General features: G+C 34.3%; 1 protein-coding gene across 1 annotated transcript in view; it reads left to right on the top strand.

Moving 5' to 3' along the window:
• Positions 1-204: 204 nt before the first annotated feature.
• Positions 205-18,145, top strand: part of LOC121727233 (tachykinin-like peptides receptor 86C) — a 71,674-nt gene continuing 53,733 nt past the window's right edge. Inside the window, exon 1 of the mRNA XM_042114949.1 lies at positions 205-288. Coding sequence (XP_041970883.1) covers positions 205-288 — 84 coding nt within the window. The remainder of the gene's footprint in view (positions 289-18,145) is intronic.

Below are 18,145 nucleotides of genomic sequence, written 5' to 3'. Positions count from 1 at the left end.
AAAACTGAAAGTGGACTCTTTATTTGGACGATAAGTATAACAAGTGTGAGCACATAAAATAATCTAAATAAATTTGATTATAATGTAAATGTAATCTTTCTGAAGTGTGAAATAATAATAAAAAAATTAACGAAATAAAACTGATTGATAAAATGTGAATCGGTGTGATAAATTGTTGATATTGTGTGATATATAAGGTGTAAAATGGGGGCGATATCGAACATATCGCTGGAGCGGGAGAGGTTCCACTTCAATCACTTCCGGCCATCGAACATGCAAGATGTTGAGGTGAGAATTTAAGATTAATCTAAAATCCGATCATTATCTACCTTCGTCATAGCTTCATGTACCATCGAGATAATTGATTCCTCGGCAGTTTTTTTTTTTTGGGACCCGCAGCGAAATTATCAGAAGAGATACGATGAGTAGGAAGCTGAGCCAACTTTTTTATAGAATTGCCGATCAAAATGCATGGAAATTATATTTTATGCGATCTATACAGGGTGTAACAAAACTAAGGGTCAATTCAGACCGCAACGCGACACGTGCATTTCAAAATTTGTATGTATTTGACAGATTTGCGAGACGTCCGCTCACGAAACGCGCGTCGCCGTACTTTCACAGTAAACTCTATATAAGAGACACATACACACCCTAAAGTATTATCACTTAGTTTGATTACCCCTTGTAATATATACTAGAGATCGCCCAATGGTCGAAATTCGACCTTACTTGCAACGACATTAGGACTACTTCCTATATTTTGTAAAAAATATTGACTTCATCATAGTTTTTTTCAATTCTTGTCTCTGGGACTCAGCTGATCTCAGACTGGCCGTTTAAGCATTGTCTAATAGAATCTAAAATTAAATAAAAAAAACAATAATCCATTTTCAATTTGTCAACTTGTTGTCAATAGACTTCAACCATAAATAAAAGAGACTTCAACCATAAATAAAAGAGTATAATTCGTATGTATAGGCTTGTCACTCAAAAATCTGTCAATTGTCCTAGTAGTAGTGTCGTAGTGTGTGTAACGTTTTATTTGATAAAAAAATATATGATAAAAGCATAATTTTAAAATAATATTAGCTCGATGCACTCCTTCACCATATCTATAGTCTATACTAATATTATAAAGAGGTAAACATTGTTTGTTTGTTTGTTTGTTTAATTGTAATGAATAGGCTCAAAAACTACTGGACCGATTTTAAAAATTCTTTCAACATTCGAAAGCTACATTATTTACGAGTAACATAGGCTACTTTTTATTTTTTAGAATATAGGGTTCCGTAAGATATTTCAGTTTTTCGGAAACAACCAAAAATTTATTTATTTTGCATACGCTGCCTAAACTATTTAAGATAGAACTATACAATGTTCTAAGTAAATGTAGATCTTATAAATATCTACAAAAATGTCCGCCACACAATATACCTTTCTATGTCAAGTGAGGCACAAAAACATTTTTTTTATTTAAAAATCTTGATTTTTTTTGGACTACATTTAAACGCATTTATTTTACTCATGCTAATAATCCTTATCGAAATAAATAATTTCATCACTAAGTACAGTTTATGTAGATTATATTTGCTCTTTGAATGATTAAAATTGGACGTTTGGTTTAGATGTTAGGGCGAAATTAAAATATTGCGATTTACGCCCGTTTCGAAGTGGGCGCTACCAATGCCACAGAATAGATAATAGTACAAGTACCAATGCAGGGGTGCGCATTGTACACATTGAAAAGGTCTACAGAAAACTCCGCGATGGTATATATTTTTTTAATGAAATAAGGGGGCAAACGAGCAAACGGACACCTGATGGAAAGCAACTTCCATCGCCCATGGACACTCGCAGCATCAGAAGAGCTGCAGGTGCGTTACCGGCCTTTTAAGAGGGAATAGGGTAATAGGGGAGGGCAGGGATGGGAAGGGAAAGGAAGGGAATAGGGTAGGGGATTGGGCCTCCGGTAAACTCACTCGGCGAAACACAGCGTAAGCGCTGTTTCACGCCGGTTTTCAGTGAGAATATGGTATTTCTCCGGTCAAGCCGGCCCATTCGTGCCGAAGCATGGCTCTCCCACGAAGCTATTATGGATATATCCCACAATGACATAATTTTTTGTCATTTACTTTTAACTTCAAATAATGGCTAATTTTCGAAGCGATTTTAACCAATACGGCAATAATCCTTATTCAATTAAATACTTTAAATACATTATTGATTATGGCCCTTTACAGCATAATTATTACGATTTTAATTTTAAATGAATATTTTCGAAGATATTATAGATTTAAAAATTGCGGGAGGTAAGTAGCTTTTGCGGCAGTACCGACCAATGCGGCCCACGGGTAGTAATGAATATAAATTATTTAAAATCAAACTACTGAATCGATTTTTATCATTTTTTCAGTGACTTAGGCCATAATTTATTTTATACCCGTGCGAAGCCGGGGCGGGTCGCTAGTAAACTATAACTGTGCGAAATTTCATGCACCTACGTTTCCCCATTTTTCGTAAAAAGGGTTACAAAGTTTTTCTCTCACGTATTAATATAATATAGATAATATGGAATTGACATTATATTTAATGTTTGGGCGGTTCGACTCGTATCATGTCAATTCCATGCAATTCGGCGGCTCTATGAAGAAGGGATAAATAAAACGTCTTGGCTAGGAGCTACTGATTCATTTCGTTGCGGGTGCCCAGACAGCTTAAGAGGATACACCAGGGGCGAGAGAAATCGAAAATAGGTATTTGAAAATGTATTGCTGTCTCACCAATCTCAAGTCTCCCACCGCAGAGCGCGATAGAGACAAGACGACAAAAGTTCTAATAAAAGAACAGAAAATCTTCGATTCGTTGGCCGCTGATTCCTTCTCCAAAACTTAACCGATTTAAGTACTTTTTTCATTAAGAATTAAAGGAAGGCTTGAGCTGTGTTCCTATGTTTTATTTTTTTTGTATATTTTAGCCACTTTTGTTTTCTGGGTGTTAGAACACAGAGGAAAATCTGGCCATTTTTTTGTGTTTTTGGACGTTCTTATCTTTTTTAATAATAAAATTATGAAAAAAGGGAAAACATAGGGACATGCTAATAGTGGCCATAGATATTCAGGAAAAAAATCATAACTCTACCGGCATTATCCAGGGAGGAAACAGGGGACAACGTTTGTATGGAAAAACGGCGGTGTGGAATCCTCTTAAGCATATACATCGGGCTCCCTAAAATTAAAGAGTTTTTCATGGTTGGCTACCACTGCCGATCCTGGCAACACAGGAGATACAGTGGTAGGAACGTGTGGTGGGCCAAAGCCCCTTAGTGCTACTGCACCTATGATACATAATAATATTATAACTAAAACGAAGGTACATAACGGTTTTAACAGTAATTATGTATATTCAAAGAAATTGATTCGTAACCAGGTGGCGGACCTACGTAATGTAGTCGCGTTATGTCAATTCAATGCTAGTCATGACCAAATTTCGTAGGTCCACCGTCTCCGCCTATGAATCAACTTTACGGTTAGAACATCATCTTACTTTTTTAGCCAAACGTGTGTATGCAAAAGCATACAGTTCTAGTAAAAATGTGTAGTTAGAAAACAACAACACATTTTTGTGAGTGATCTAATTTGCAAAATGTCCTTCTTTTTTATCTTATATCTTTAAACGAGCAATTCTTGTATATATGTATATATATACAAGAATTGCTCGTATATATATATATATATATATATATATATATATATATATATATATATATATATATAGAGAGGGCGTTACAAAAATAATAATAATTAATTCACTTATTATGAGATCTGAATGTTTAATTTCATCAAAGCTATTGATTTCTCACTAAAAGCAATAGATTTCATTTATAAACAACAAAACAATTTCAAATCATTAAAAATACTAAAACTTAAAGAGCAAAAGAAATTAGAACTTAACATTAAAAAGAAAACAAAGTGATAAAATCATTTTCATTTATTTAAACTGACATGGATTGTACTTACAATGTTTATTCACCGCAAATTCACAGTAGAATGAGCTCCAAGCTCAGAACACGTCTTTTTATAAGCATCATCCCTACTTGTTTGCCCTACCACAAGTAATTACGTCACTCTTGAAAATCATGTTATCGAAACATTAAATAATTGTAAAATTAGTAAATAACGTTAAAATTAATTAGCTTATTTATTTTGTAATTTACCAAAATTCACATTAAATTATTACGAAGTAAATAAAACCGGAAGTAATTAATTCACAACCAAAATACGTCGTAATTTTAGTGAGAATGTTTAAAGAAATTATTTAAAAGTTTGATTGGCATGGAAAACTAGTTTTAATTACATTAGAATAATCCTATATTGGCCACCTATGAAATTAACATTAAATAATAATTTTAATAAATACCACGGAAGTTAAAATATCTTCCGGGCTTACAATAAATCATACAACGCATATCAATCGTTGTAATAACGACGTATTACACATTTTTAACAATAATTCATGATTATAATCACATTATAATAATTTTTCTAAACAAAATAAAGAGTCCCAATCAGACAGGAACCTCCGCGGCGACATATATATAATTGGAATCTCGGAATCGGCTCCAACGATTTTCATGAAATTTAGTATATAGGGGGTTATTATAATATATAAACAACTAATTGTTTTAACGACAAGCAGATGGCGTTATTAAGTAACACGAAGTCAATGAGTGTTTGCTATACCGAGCAAAGCTCGGTCATCCAGGTACTTTTATTTTATATGTAACACATTGAGAATGTTATATCTCGCCCTCAAAGATTTTATTATAATTGCATTTATTATACATGATCGAAGATATTCAATAATGAATTAAACATAAAGATACTTCAAGTAAAATAAATAAATAAAAGAGATACGCACCTGAAAATATCTGAAGTTGAAACCAATTAAAAATAATGAGGCGCTTTTTATCAAACGTATTACGTTGTCACTATGTATTTAGTAGGTACTTTTGGTAACATCGAGCTTCGATAATACTAACACCTACAAAGAATGAATAAAGATGGTTGCTTTTATAATAATGCTAGAAAACGCCCACAACTCAGTAGCGCCAAAATTCCTCTATCGATATTATATTTTTCCGGGATACAAAGTATCGTAATACGATACTTTGTATCCTTATATGTCTATATGTCCTTATATCCCTATATGTCCTTTCCCGGTATTCAAATTATTCAAAGCATTTTGAGGCTTGCTAGTAGCAATGTTACTAATGTTTTCGGAATATCTTTAGTCTTGGTGGTGGTCTTCTTTCATCTTTGTGGTAGCCGCGTTGCTAGGATTTAGGAATGTGTTTTTAAAATAAATAAAATAAAATAAAATCATTTATTTCAGGCTTCTGCGACCCATAACATTACATTTAAAAAAAAAAAATGAAATTTTCGTTACATTACATTATAGTCATCACATTAAAATTACAATACATTTAAAATATATGATTTAGCAATTACATTAAATTGAAATTTTAAAGTTATGTATACTTAATGAAAAATAATAAAATAATAATGTAATAAAAATAGATCAAAATCACAGTCAATCACCATATCTTTGTAAGTCTTGTATAAATAAATTTAAAATCATTGTATGCTATTGCATACAATGATTTTAAATTTATTTTTGTATGCAATAAATTACTATTTAAAATTAAATTAAAAATTGAACACTTATGAACTAAAAGACATTTAGCAAAACACATTAAATTAAAATTGTAAAGTTAAATCATGTATAAATAAAATAATAAAATAAAAAATAAAATTAATCAAAATGGCAGTTAATCACATCTTTGTATAAATTAATTTAAGATCGTTGTATGTAAGAAGTTACTATTAAAAAATTAAATAAAAATAATAATAATACTAAACGTTATGCACTGCGCGTAACATGCATACTGCAGCAGTGGTGAACAAAGGGGCAGTCTACTCGTGATGCTATCATCGCCAGGACGGTGTTGGAGCTGTCCCGCACGCGGCGCACCAACGACGCGCACCTCTTGCGAATAGTCGCCTGAAAGCCGTCGGTGCGCGCCGCGGCGAACATGCCGGAGGCGCTACAGTAGCGGGGCAGCCTCAGCATCGCCCTGAATGCATTATTGTATTGGACAGTGAGGGCGTTGTAACCTTTTTTGTAATAATTGGCCCACAGGGCGCATGTATACAGTGAGGTGCAGAAAGCTCTGAAGAGTGTTAATTTCACCTCAACTGAGCACCTCGCAAACCTGCGAGCCAACATATTAGCTCTTTTGGACAACACCCTCCTCTCCCGCTCGATGTCCTTATCGTCTCTGAGGTCGACAGTGACTATATGCCCCAGGTACTTAAACTCCTCGACTCTACTGAGAGCGATTCCGTTCAGGAGAATTTCAGGTACCTGTTTTGGGGTTCTACCACCGGCGGCATGAAAGACCATGTATTGAGACTTATTAATATTATATTTAAGCCCGTGTCTACAAGCATACTCCTCACAAATCCTAAGTAGCTTTCTTAGACCACCGATCGAGGGGCTCAGCAAAGCCATGTCATCGGCGTAGCTAAGGTTATTTAGGCATATCGACCTATGCAAAGAACAAAGTCACATTTGAAAACTCTCTACTTTTCAGGAGAGCAATATAAAGTTTGTCTTACTCAAATTTAGCTATAACTTTTTTTCCACTAGTTCTTTATACTTGATTCTTTTAAAATACGTATATAATAGTATTATGCAATGATTCTTATCAAAACAATAAATTGAAATCCAATATTTAAAAAAATAGTAGTTTATATATGCACATATGACCATTTCTTGCGGAAATCACTGTACAAATGTGTGTCACATAAGCAAATGAAACCTTGTTCTTGGAAAGAGTGCTGGTAGGTGCTGGTACCAAGTGTAATTAAAACTTTGTTCTTAGTAAATTCTGAGCGCTAAGAGGTTTTATTTGTTAAAGGGCATAAAAAGACACAAAGAAATGAAAAAAATAAACTTTTATTAAGTAATCACAGTATGCAACATAATAATCATAGGTAATTAAATTTTTTAATCGTTTTTATAACACCATGTTACATAAAATATTATATTATAATAATAATCAACAAAATAACACTGAATCTCGTGTAAGTATAACATTATTTTTTATATAAAAAAAATCTTAGGATATTACCTAATCTCAAAGGAACTAAAAAATCAACGAGCTTTAACTAATTAGGTACATAATTATAAAAAATGGTATTTCCCTGGGTCACGACATTTTTAGGGGTACGGTTTAGCTAGGGTAGGTAGGGTAAGTGGAGTAGGTAGGGTAGGTAGGGTAGGTAAGGTAGGTAGGGTAGGTAGGGTAGGTAGAGTAGGTAGGGTAGGTAAGGTAGGAAGGGTTGGTAGGTAGGGTAGGTAGGCTAGGAAGGGTAGGCAGGGTAGGTATGGTAGGTAGGCTAGGTAGGGTAGTATAAAAATGACATAAAAATTATAAATATTGCTAAAAATCTTTACTAATTAACATTATTTTATGAGATCAATATATTTTATGAGATCAAAACGTTAACATAATTATTATTATTATGCTTAGCTCCTTCTTAGAAAATGCAATCAATAAATGACACAGCTGAAGGTAAAAAAATAATTAAAAATACAAATAAAAATTGTTTCTTCACAACGTAATTAAGTACCTATAAAATTATAGGTCAAAAAAGTAATAAAAATATATCAGTCTTCTTCACTATCACTACTTATATTATCATTAGCGTTATTATTGTCGCCTGAATAAGGGAGAGATCGGAAATAATTGGCATATTGAGCAGGTATAATTCCCGAATCAAGTAAACTTATCAGATCCTTGTGTTTATCTTCAGATAAATTTAATGGCTTTTTGTAAGCTTGCTGTAAGATTGGTATAGAAGAAACGGCATTGCGGCGGGTATTAGAGCATATTAAAATCGTTTTGTAGTCTATTTCGTTAAGATCATATTTATACAACAGCTTGTTAGGTTCTGAATTATCCACGAATACTTCTCTTAAACTATTCCACGACACTTTAACTCCTTCTGTGTTTTTATCCCAAAATTTATTATTGACATGCATTTTTAGTTCAAAAAATTTATTTTGTGTCATATTTCGGACTTCATAAGGATAATCTGTACATTTCGCCCAGCGAACTAGCAAACGCCATTCGTCAGGAGTGTAAATGGTTTTTTTTTCTGCTTCTCGTTCTATTAAAGCATGTACACTGTCCCCCTCATTTTGAGTGTGGCCTTTCTCTAGAAACCTATGCCTTATTGATACATTAAACTTTTTAGCGCAGTATGTATAAAGAAAAAAAACGAAACGGTTTTTGTTCTGTCCGGCGCAGTTATCGGACCAAAAGCGAAATTCCTGTACACCATTTTGAGCATTTTTCTCTATGAAGTCCAGCAAGCAACTACCTACTTCATTAGCACCTCTCTTTGCGACTGTCTCATCCCACATATAACAACAAGCCTTTTTATTTCCCATATCAAAAATTGTAAAGTTTAAACAAGATAATTTACGCTTATAATAAAAAACACTAACCTGCCCATGAGGACATGACAATACTTTTTGAAAATCAAAAACCGCCGATAAGATTTTGCCACAAGATTCTACGGCAGTACGTTTGTCTACATCTTTAAATTTGCGTGCAGTATTTTTATTTAGTAAATGTTTGTTATAACTATCTTCTTCTTCGTGTGTACGATCTGTCTTATTGCGATAAATATGGCAGACATCACACTGGTCTTTTTTAGGGATAAAAAATCCTAAATTAAAATTTTGATTAACTAAATCTCTGTATTGGCGTACTGTATCTGCCTTGCTAGCGTAAATTGAACTGTCAAACCAATCTTTATATAGCTGAAACATTTTGGGAATGGTGAGACTGCCGTCCAGATAAAGTTTAGTAGATGATTTCCGAATATAGTGGGATTCAACCGGGACAAAGGATCGAACATGGTCACACACACTTCTGAGGGTGTCAGGCTTTATTACGCGATGGTGATTTGCGTGGCGTCCTCTCATGTCCTCTTCCATAACAGTGCAGCCATCGTATTTTTCCCAGGCTGTTCTAATTATTTTACTACTTACAGAAAGTGTATTTAAAAACATAGTTTTACAGACGTTAACATTTTCAATCTGACTCTGGGTGGAAGTAGGTGTTATGGGTAAAAAATATTTATACGTAAATTGACGTTTGTTTGGTGTTTCTCGATTTAAACGCATATTCTTTGGTTGCTTTTTTGAATATTTAACTACAAAATCCCACTGTTTTTCTCGGGTTCCTAAACGCCAGAACCTTTGAAAACAATCATTTCTTTGAGAGTGAGATATTTTTTCAAAACAGCGATACCGACAGTGACATGGAGCTCCCAAGATTTTATCATCGACTACTTTACCTCTTTTGGTCACATACTTCTTACCAATATTTTTTAGGCATTTACGCTTAACGTCTGACCACTCAGATTTGCGGCGTAAACGTTTCTTACATTTTTTTTTAGGTGTAGCAGGTGTAGCAGGGTATTCCTCATCACTGTTTGGTAAACCATATGTACGAGCACTTGATGGTGACTGTGTCCAGTGGTCGTCATCATGGACAGCGCAAAAAGTGTCATTACAATTAATATGATTATTTAACGGAGAAGGCATAGGAGTCATAACATTCGTTGTTGTAACAGATAGTATATCTCGAAAACTAACAACGGGTGAATTTTCAAAGCTGGATGGTGCATCGAATGTTAATGGTGTTATTGGGTCGTTAATTATTATTGCAGGTGTTGCCGTTGATGGGAATATCTGGTCATTTAATGGGTTCGCAACTTTATCATAAAGCGGTATTGGGCTAGTTGGTACTTCAGTATTACATGCAGGTCCTAGTGAAGATAATTGATTTTCTTGAATTATTCCATCAGGTACGCCAAAAACGTCGTTCCATACCTCAGGCATCTCTTGATCGATATTTTCAGCCCCCTGCGGTAGTGGTGAAACAGAAAATGACCGTGCTTGATGACACGACGTTGAAGCAGCTTCAGGATCATTTTCTGAAAACAAAAATGTATGAAAATAAAACATCGTTACAAATAACAAAACAAAAAAGTGCAAATGGATATAAATTTTTGCATATTAATATTTCATATAAAAAATATAAATATTTATTGAGATTTAAACAGTTTTTAAGTAGAACAAAGGCTTATCTTAATATAATAACCAAGAACAAGATTTCATTTACAAATAGACCTCTCGATTTTAAAACGAGTTCCCTCAAACAAAGTAACATTTGCATATAGACCCTATATTTTATACATAACTTCCGACTAATAAAGTAACAAGCATATAAAAATACACAAAACTTATTGATTATCATGTTATTTAATATAATTTTTTAAAGATTGAATGAATTGAAATTTTCTTTTTTTATGCTTTTCAATAAAAGCTAATATTTCCATAGAAAAAAGTTCTATTTGAATATGGAACCGTGCATCTGACTATTTTGGATTTAAAAAATATCTATGCAAGAAATATCACAATTTTTTTTTTTAGAATAATCCATATATATGTATGTAATTCAACTATTAATCTAAATAACTAAAGTTTAATTTACTTACCAGGAATATTGATTTCTCCATTATTTATCCCAGCGGAGTTTGTCGTAACACGGTTAATATTATCATTAAGCGAGTTAAATAGCATATTTAGCATGCGTTTCGAGCGTGTTGGTTTCATTTTAAATAATTAAATATAGTTATAAATGCGTAAGCAGCTAATTTTCGCAGAAGCGTGCGCGCGTCCTTCTCTCCATAGAACATGCTCACAACTATCGATGTCCCCCACCCCGCGCGCTGCGTTCGCGCCGCACCGGACAGAGGTTAACGACACATATGGAGCTGGGACGTTGTTTTTCGGACAGCCAAACTAAATAGGATTTTGTTCGACTGCTATCTTTGGAACTACGTAACATTTTTAAATTTTCATTTTTTTTGTGAAATGTAGAGGTCCGTTGACCGTAAAAAATGCAATAAAAATACTTTGGTAATATTTTCAAATAAAACTTTGTTCTTTGCATAGGTCGATATGCCGTCTATATGACAACCTACGTGCTGTTTGCTAAGCTCCTCGATCAGTGAGTCTATGTATAAATTAAAAAGGGTGGGCGAGGTCAGCCCCCCCTGCCTCAAGCCACACTCCAGCCTATAGGACTCTGACAAAGTCCCCGCCCAGTTGACATGATTCATTTGATTTCTGTACCAAAACTTAAGTAAGTCTATGAATAAAGGAGGTACTTTGGCCTTTTTCATCTTATTCCAGAGGATGTCGTATGATACCATGTCGAAGGCCTTGGATAAATCGAGAAAGCAGGCATAAACGGGGGTCGAGCGGTCAGTATAGTAGCGGACGGTGTGCTTAAGGCTCAGTATGGCACTTTCTGTGGAAAGTTTCGGCCTAAAACCGAACTGGTTATCGTGAAGAGTGATGCACTTATTTAACTGAGCATTTAGCACTCCATCAAACACCTTAGCTATTACGGTGGCCAGCGATATAGGCCGGTAATTACTTTTATCAGACAGATCACCGGCTTTGTTTTTCACGATAGGCACAATTATTGTCTTCATAAGATCTGAAGGCAGGTATGAATGGCTTAGGCATAGCGAGTAGAGCACAGCCAGTAGTCTGTGTATGTGCGGTCCAGCATGCTGCAGGTGCTCAATACTCAGGCCATCGTGGCCAGGGGATTTACCTCTTTTCATGTTTTTAACTATATAAGCTACATCTTTTGCCTTCACACAATATTCTAACTTTTTAACAAGCTTATTACCACTATCGGATTCATTAATTGATCGACCCAAGGGGGATTGTATGATAAAATAATCCTTAAAAATGTTTGCTATATCTTTTTTATCGCTCTGGCCACCGACACTCATAGGAGAGCCAGGACTAGAATTCAGTTTTTTAGTTTCTTTCCAAAATCCACTAAAATCGCCTTTAGAATGTTTTTCAGCTAAATTATTTTTTGAGAACCAATAGAATCGCTTCATTTGCCTGACCTCGCTAAGCGCAGTGATTCTATTGGTTGTCAAAATCACATTTCTTGCAACGCTGTGTCGGTGGAAACGCGGACTCAATTCAGACTGTAGATAAAATTTGTACTTAAGAGCCCATATGACCCTAACTTGACTACATACATTAACCTAGATTAAATGCTCAAGACGAAAACACGATTACTCAAAAAATGCTCGATAGTTTCTTTTTTACAAAAAACCTTGTTTTAGGCACATTTTTGCTTGGATCTTCGAAGTTTGATGTCTTTTCTTTAATATTTTTTAATATCTAAAAAGGTATTGATAAAACCTAAATTTGCTCGCTTGCTTTTCATAATCATTATAGTTCGTATTTTATTCAAGTAAAACTAACTCGGCGATGATTCCGCGCCGTCCTTTTTCACCTGGCATATGAAAGACGGGCGTGAGTGTGAAGAGAGAAGGACGATGTTTGATTTTTAGAGTCAGGTGAGCTCTGAATTAACAGATTTAAATTGCGTGAGATGTCTTGTCTGTCAAATCCACACAAATTTAGAAATGCATGTACGCGTCGCGTCGCCGTCTGAATTGACCCTTAGGAGTGAGGACCTATCACTGAAGCCGCTCGAGTTTCGTTTTATTCAGACTTATCTTTATTTATTGCTAAAGTTACAAGACGGCCGGGCCTATGTAAATAGCAAATTAAGACCCAATTTCACCAACCTCTGTTTGTTAAATCCTAACAAGGCATTACTTAACGGACCTTGGAAAATTAAACAGACTGTTAAAATACTTATGTCCCACAGTAAAAAATTTACAGCGGATTAGTAAATGCAATGTTAAGTGAACAACGAGTGAATAACATTCAATTCGTTCGTTCTTGTTATAAGGCGACGAAATGGCAATGTACAAGTTTAATACGACATGTTGGCATTTTCAATGTGTCATTTTCACCTTATTCGTATAATACGTCATCTGGTAGATAATGCGACCAAATTAAAATATCACTGATCGCATACATTTGTTACACTACAATAGTTCTTTTTAATTTACCAGTAGCGTTAGCACGGCGACCAGCGGAAATGCGAAAGTATGGACAAACTGTGGAAATAAACCTAAGGTGCCGTTCCGATCTTTTTTCATTCCGAAAAATTCAATTATAATGCCACTTTATGACACTCTATAGTATATGTCATAATGTAGGATATTATTTGAATTTTTAGAACTATAGTCTGTCATAAAGTGGCTTTTTAATTGAATTATTCGGAACTAAAAAAGACCGGAACGGCACCTTAAGTTTATCTCCACAGTTTGTGACTATAGTCTGTCATAAAGTGGCATTTTAATTGAATTTTTCGGAACGAAAAAAGATCGGAACGGCACCTTAGATTTATTTCCACAGTTTGTCCATACTTTCGCATTTCCGCTGGTCACCGTGCTAGCGCTACAGGTTAATAATTATGATCTGTCAAAGCCGAAAACATGAATCATGATACAAACTTTTATTTACTTATTTCGGTTTGGTAATTTTGATACAAGTCAGTGTATTTGCAATGTCAAGGAAAATCCGAGCGCTGAATTTTTGACAAAATGAAAATAAATAATAATGCATAACATGAAAAATATTAAATAATATGTAAGGATGTGGCGAAACATAGCGGAAATACTCAAAAGTCAAAACAGATTCTTTTATTGATATTGGATAATATTGTCTTTGACAGTTGTTGTTTTGACTATTATAACGGCCTGTTATATATTTAACGGACCTCCCCAGCAGGAATTAAAATTTAACACCGTGTTAGGCGATTTGACATGACATTAGCGTATGGTGGAACGCTCGATAGCTCTAACAGGCCGTTAACTGATTTAACAAGCCATTATTTATTTAACATTGCTTGATGAAACTGGGTCTTATTGTCCCATATTTTGGCTGCTATGGTTTATTGGAAAATTCATTTTCATACTTCGATTTTGTTAGCTGTTATTATGATTTAAGTTCTGGTATAATCAAATTAAATTTATCTTTTAATGATTATGTTAAATGAAAAAGAACACCAAAGCCGTGTTGCTCATTATTTATTATTTATTTACCACGAATGCGCCAGTTTTGTTTTTAAGTGTTTTTGTTTTTATATGTATATTGTTATGTAAGTAAGTACTTACTACAACTTAAATGACTAGCAAAATTAGATCTAATCGTATCGGTCTTATAATACAAACAATATTTTGTATGTAATTAGGATCCCCTGTTTTTAAATAAAAACTATCATATTATATCCTGGGACTGGGACCCAAGATTAATTATATTAATTTCATCAAAATCGATTCATCGTTACCTATAACGATGAATCGATTTTGATGTGTCCAGTGTGGAATTTCCTCATTACGCCTACGTAATGAGGAAATTCCACAATATTATACAGGGTGCAATTAAACCTTCCTGCCAAATTTTTTTCAGGGCTTTGGTTACATTAGAAGAGTCCATTAACTTAAAAAAATGGGTGTTATTATTTTTTAATAACATATTTTATCTCATTTAAAATCGTTGCAGAACGGTCACTCGCGGCGCGGGGGAATGAGAGGGGGTGACGCGGGGTGAGGCGCGCGCGCAGGGGTACGTCACACGAGGGCGTCGCGTCGTGTCCATTAATTGTAGTGTTTATTAGGATAAGTTTCGGAAGCTATTTCTCAACATTTTAGTACTGAGTGACTATAAAAGAAAAAATAAATGTATTTTTATTTTTAACAAGGATCAATATATCGAAATTTGGCAGGAAGGTTTAATTGCACCCTGTATAGGCCACGAGTGGAGTACAAATCTAGAAAATATTGTATAGTTCATAAATCATAACATAGTTATGGACTAATGAGATAAAAATTTAAATTCTCATTATCTCGACATCCTCGTCAAATTGTTATAATCTTTCTCAACAGGCAAAATTGTTTTCCAAATAAATTACAGGCAAAAATTACCGTGGACTTAGCAGGATAATTGCTTGCCAGATATTCGTAAATCTTGATGTTATTAAATAACAATGAAATATAATTACTGTTATGTTTCGAGCACTTAGTTGTTTATTATTTTTTTTTGTTGTACAATCAGAGAAGTTGATTACTAGGTAGATGGGAGATCAACCTACGTAGATTAGCTATGTCCACACTATGCCCTTTCGTTTTCAATTTTCGTCATCTTCTTTGTATTCAACTTTCGTTTGGCGCTTTCAATTAATTATTGAATTCGTAATAAAGAACGCAACGTCAGCATTGTCATTTTTGTTCAGTTGCAGACTGCAGTGTCTGTCAGCTTGCTACATGTGCGACGAGAACGTTTTACTGGGTGGAATATGTGCGGCTTATTTGGTCATAAGAAATTACAGAAAAAATAGCATTTAGTGAAAGTTTTGGATACGTGGCGGGCATGCCTTACGTACGTTGTTAACTGCGCTATGACGCATGCCATTGATGAACAAAAAAAGCACAGTGTGGACAAAGCTTTTGGTCGCCTTATGTCAAACCAAATTTTAACATTAAGGCCAGCCGCAAATTGTCCGAAATTTCTGATCAGAAACATAATATGAACTGCCATCCGATCGAGTATTCTGGTTTTTCGACCCAACCAAGGTTTTTGGGCCTAGTGGGCCCAATCACCAGATATGAATTTTTAACATTTTTTTCATCTGGCGATTGGTCCCAAGTAATTATTTTTTATGACCTTTGGGCTTATGTCCGTAGGGCTAGCAAAAAAGTTGTAGATTTGAATAAAAAACAAAATAATTGCTTTGTATGAAAGCATTTATTATACACTGAATGAATATAATATGACATTTAAAGAAAAATAATACAATGGACATGTATATATTAAAATCTCTTATGACATAAATAATAACAAAAGTACTTATTTTCTAAATAATCTAATTATATTATTATTGTATAGTTATTTCAGTTTAAAATTTATTTATAACGAGCTTTTGCCCGCGGCTTCGCTCGCGTTAAGAAGTATTATTATATACAAACTTTCATCCCCTATTTGAACCCCTTGGGGTTGGAATTTATCAAAATCCTTTCTTAGCGGATGCCTACGTTATAGCATCTACCTGCATGCCAAATTTCAGCCCGATCCATCTAGTGGTTTGGGCTGCACGTTGATAGATCACTATGTCAATCAGTCAGTCACCTTTGAGTTTTATATATCGACGGTGGAAAGGCAAAAGTTACCAAGCGACACTAGGGGTCAAAATGAGTTATTTATATATTCGGAATCAGCGGATTTTTCTCTATCGATTGGTGGTAGTCCCATGTCTCTACGAGCACTTTTGATGTCGCTTGACTCCGTGGAAACGGGTATTTTTCTTATTTTCGGCGACCAATCGACAACTTTTTGACACTTTTTAAAAAATTAGGCAAAATATCTACATGTTTCTTTTTTACTTGGTAATTTTTGGCGTTACACGTTTTTAATTCAGACTACAGTTAGTAATTTGTGCCTTTCCACTGATGGTATCAAATAGGTACTTGGGACGTTTTACCTACTCTTTTACAAACTCTTGAGATATTTTTTCTGTCTTGTTGTATTTTTTAACAAACCGTAATCATATCAAAAATTCGATATAGTAAATTTTTCTCGCCGAAACTAAGATAATATATGGCGCTTGGTAACCTTTTACCTGCCGTTTTATCTATAAATTTTGTTACTTGAATACCAATTGCTAAAATAATTATTTAATTTTAAATGTGGTTAGCCCAAACAAACACTTGATGCGTTGTCGCTTGTCCCCGCTGTAAATCATACCTAATATGGTGGATAGTAACGGTTTTTTCGATCAGTCGTAGTTCCACTGTCGCTTAGGCAACAAGCGTGCGCGCGCTCGCGCATTTCCTTACTACTGTTTTGGGTGATACGACACTTGGTATCTATTAAAATTATTATTTTCAAGCTAATTTGATTTTTTGAGTTTCTGTTTTGAATATAAGAACTTACCGATGTGGTAAGTTCTTATATTAATTTTATAATAAACTCATATCAAATATTTTACTGATTCCGTAGCAAAAATGATTAAAAAATGAACGAATTTGTGAAGAGAATCGTCTTTTTATTTTGAACCGACTTCCAAAAAAGAGGAGGGTTCTCAATTCGATAGTATGTTCTTTATTTAATTATGTTTGTTCGCGGATTACTCCACTATTTGTAGACCGATTTTTCAGATGCTTCTGTTGTTGTATAGGACATAGTTGAAATTTGGTACCACGTTCACAAAAGTTGTGATCTGATGATATGATCCACGATGAATCAAGGCAACTCCTTAAAATTTGTAAGGAAATATGTACAGGAGTATTACTGTAGTGATTTTGACTTTTTCTGAAGGATTTCAAACATATTATTATGTACTACCAAAAAGTAACATACTGCAAAAATGTATACCTTGGTTCCGAAGGTGCTGTACAGAGCTTTTCAATCCTTATAGATAGATGTTCAGGGATTTCAGCATTTAAACAACTAATTTAAGCATAATAATATGCCAAATGCCAATATATCAATTTAATGTCATGTTCATGTCATCATCATCACCATAAAGTTATTATGCCACGCTGCACGCACCGTCAATCATGACCCTATTATTGGTACTTCTCATGGTCGTCAATCACATCAAAATAATGTGTATTTTTTTTAAATACACCCAGGTACAGTTAACTTTTGTGGTAGTTATATACACTTAGATAAAATTATCCACCACTGACTGCGTACAATATGCGTAATAAACATCTAGATAACTAAAAAAAACCGGCCAAGTGCGTATCGGGCCACGCGCAATATAGGGTTCCGTAGTAACGCTAGTTTTTGATAATATTTTTCACCACCTCAGTAACATTTAAAGGAATTTTAACGAAAAAATACTTTTCATACATTTTGTTTATGTCATCGACTATTACTAAATAACTTGTCAAGTCTTCTTAGCCGTGAGTGTTTTCCTTTTAAATTCAGCATCTTTGCTACTCCCGTGAATATTTTCACATTTCCATTAGACACATCCACAGTAAAATGGGGGGCGGGGCACTGGACTCTAACGTATTTTTCCACTTTAGAACTTCATATTTCA

Source organism: Aricia agestis, chromosome 5 (assembly GCF_905147365.1).
Source record: "Aricia agestis chromosome 5, ilAriAges1.1, whole genome shotgun sequence".
NCBI classification, from domain to species: Eukaryota; Metazoa; Arthropoda; class Insecta; order Lepidoptera; family Lycaenidae; genus Aricia; species Aricia agestis.
The sequence above is the reverse complement of the archived record's forward strand: the minus strand, read 5'-3'. Positions and strand labels throughout refer to the sequence as shown.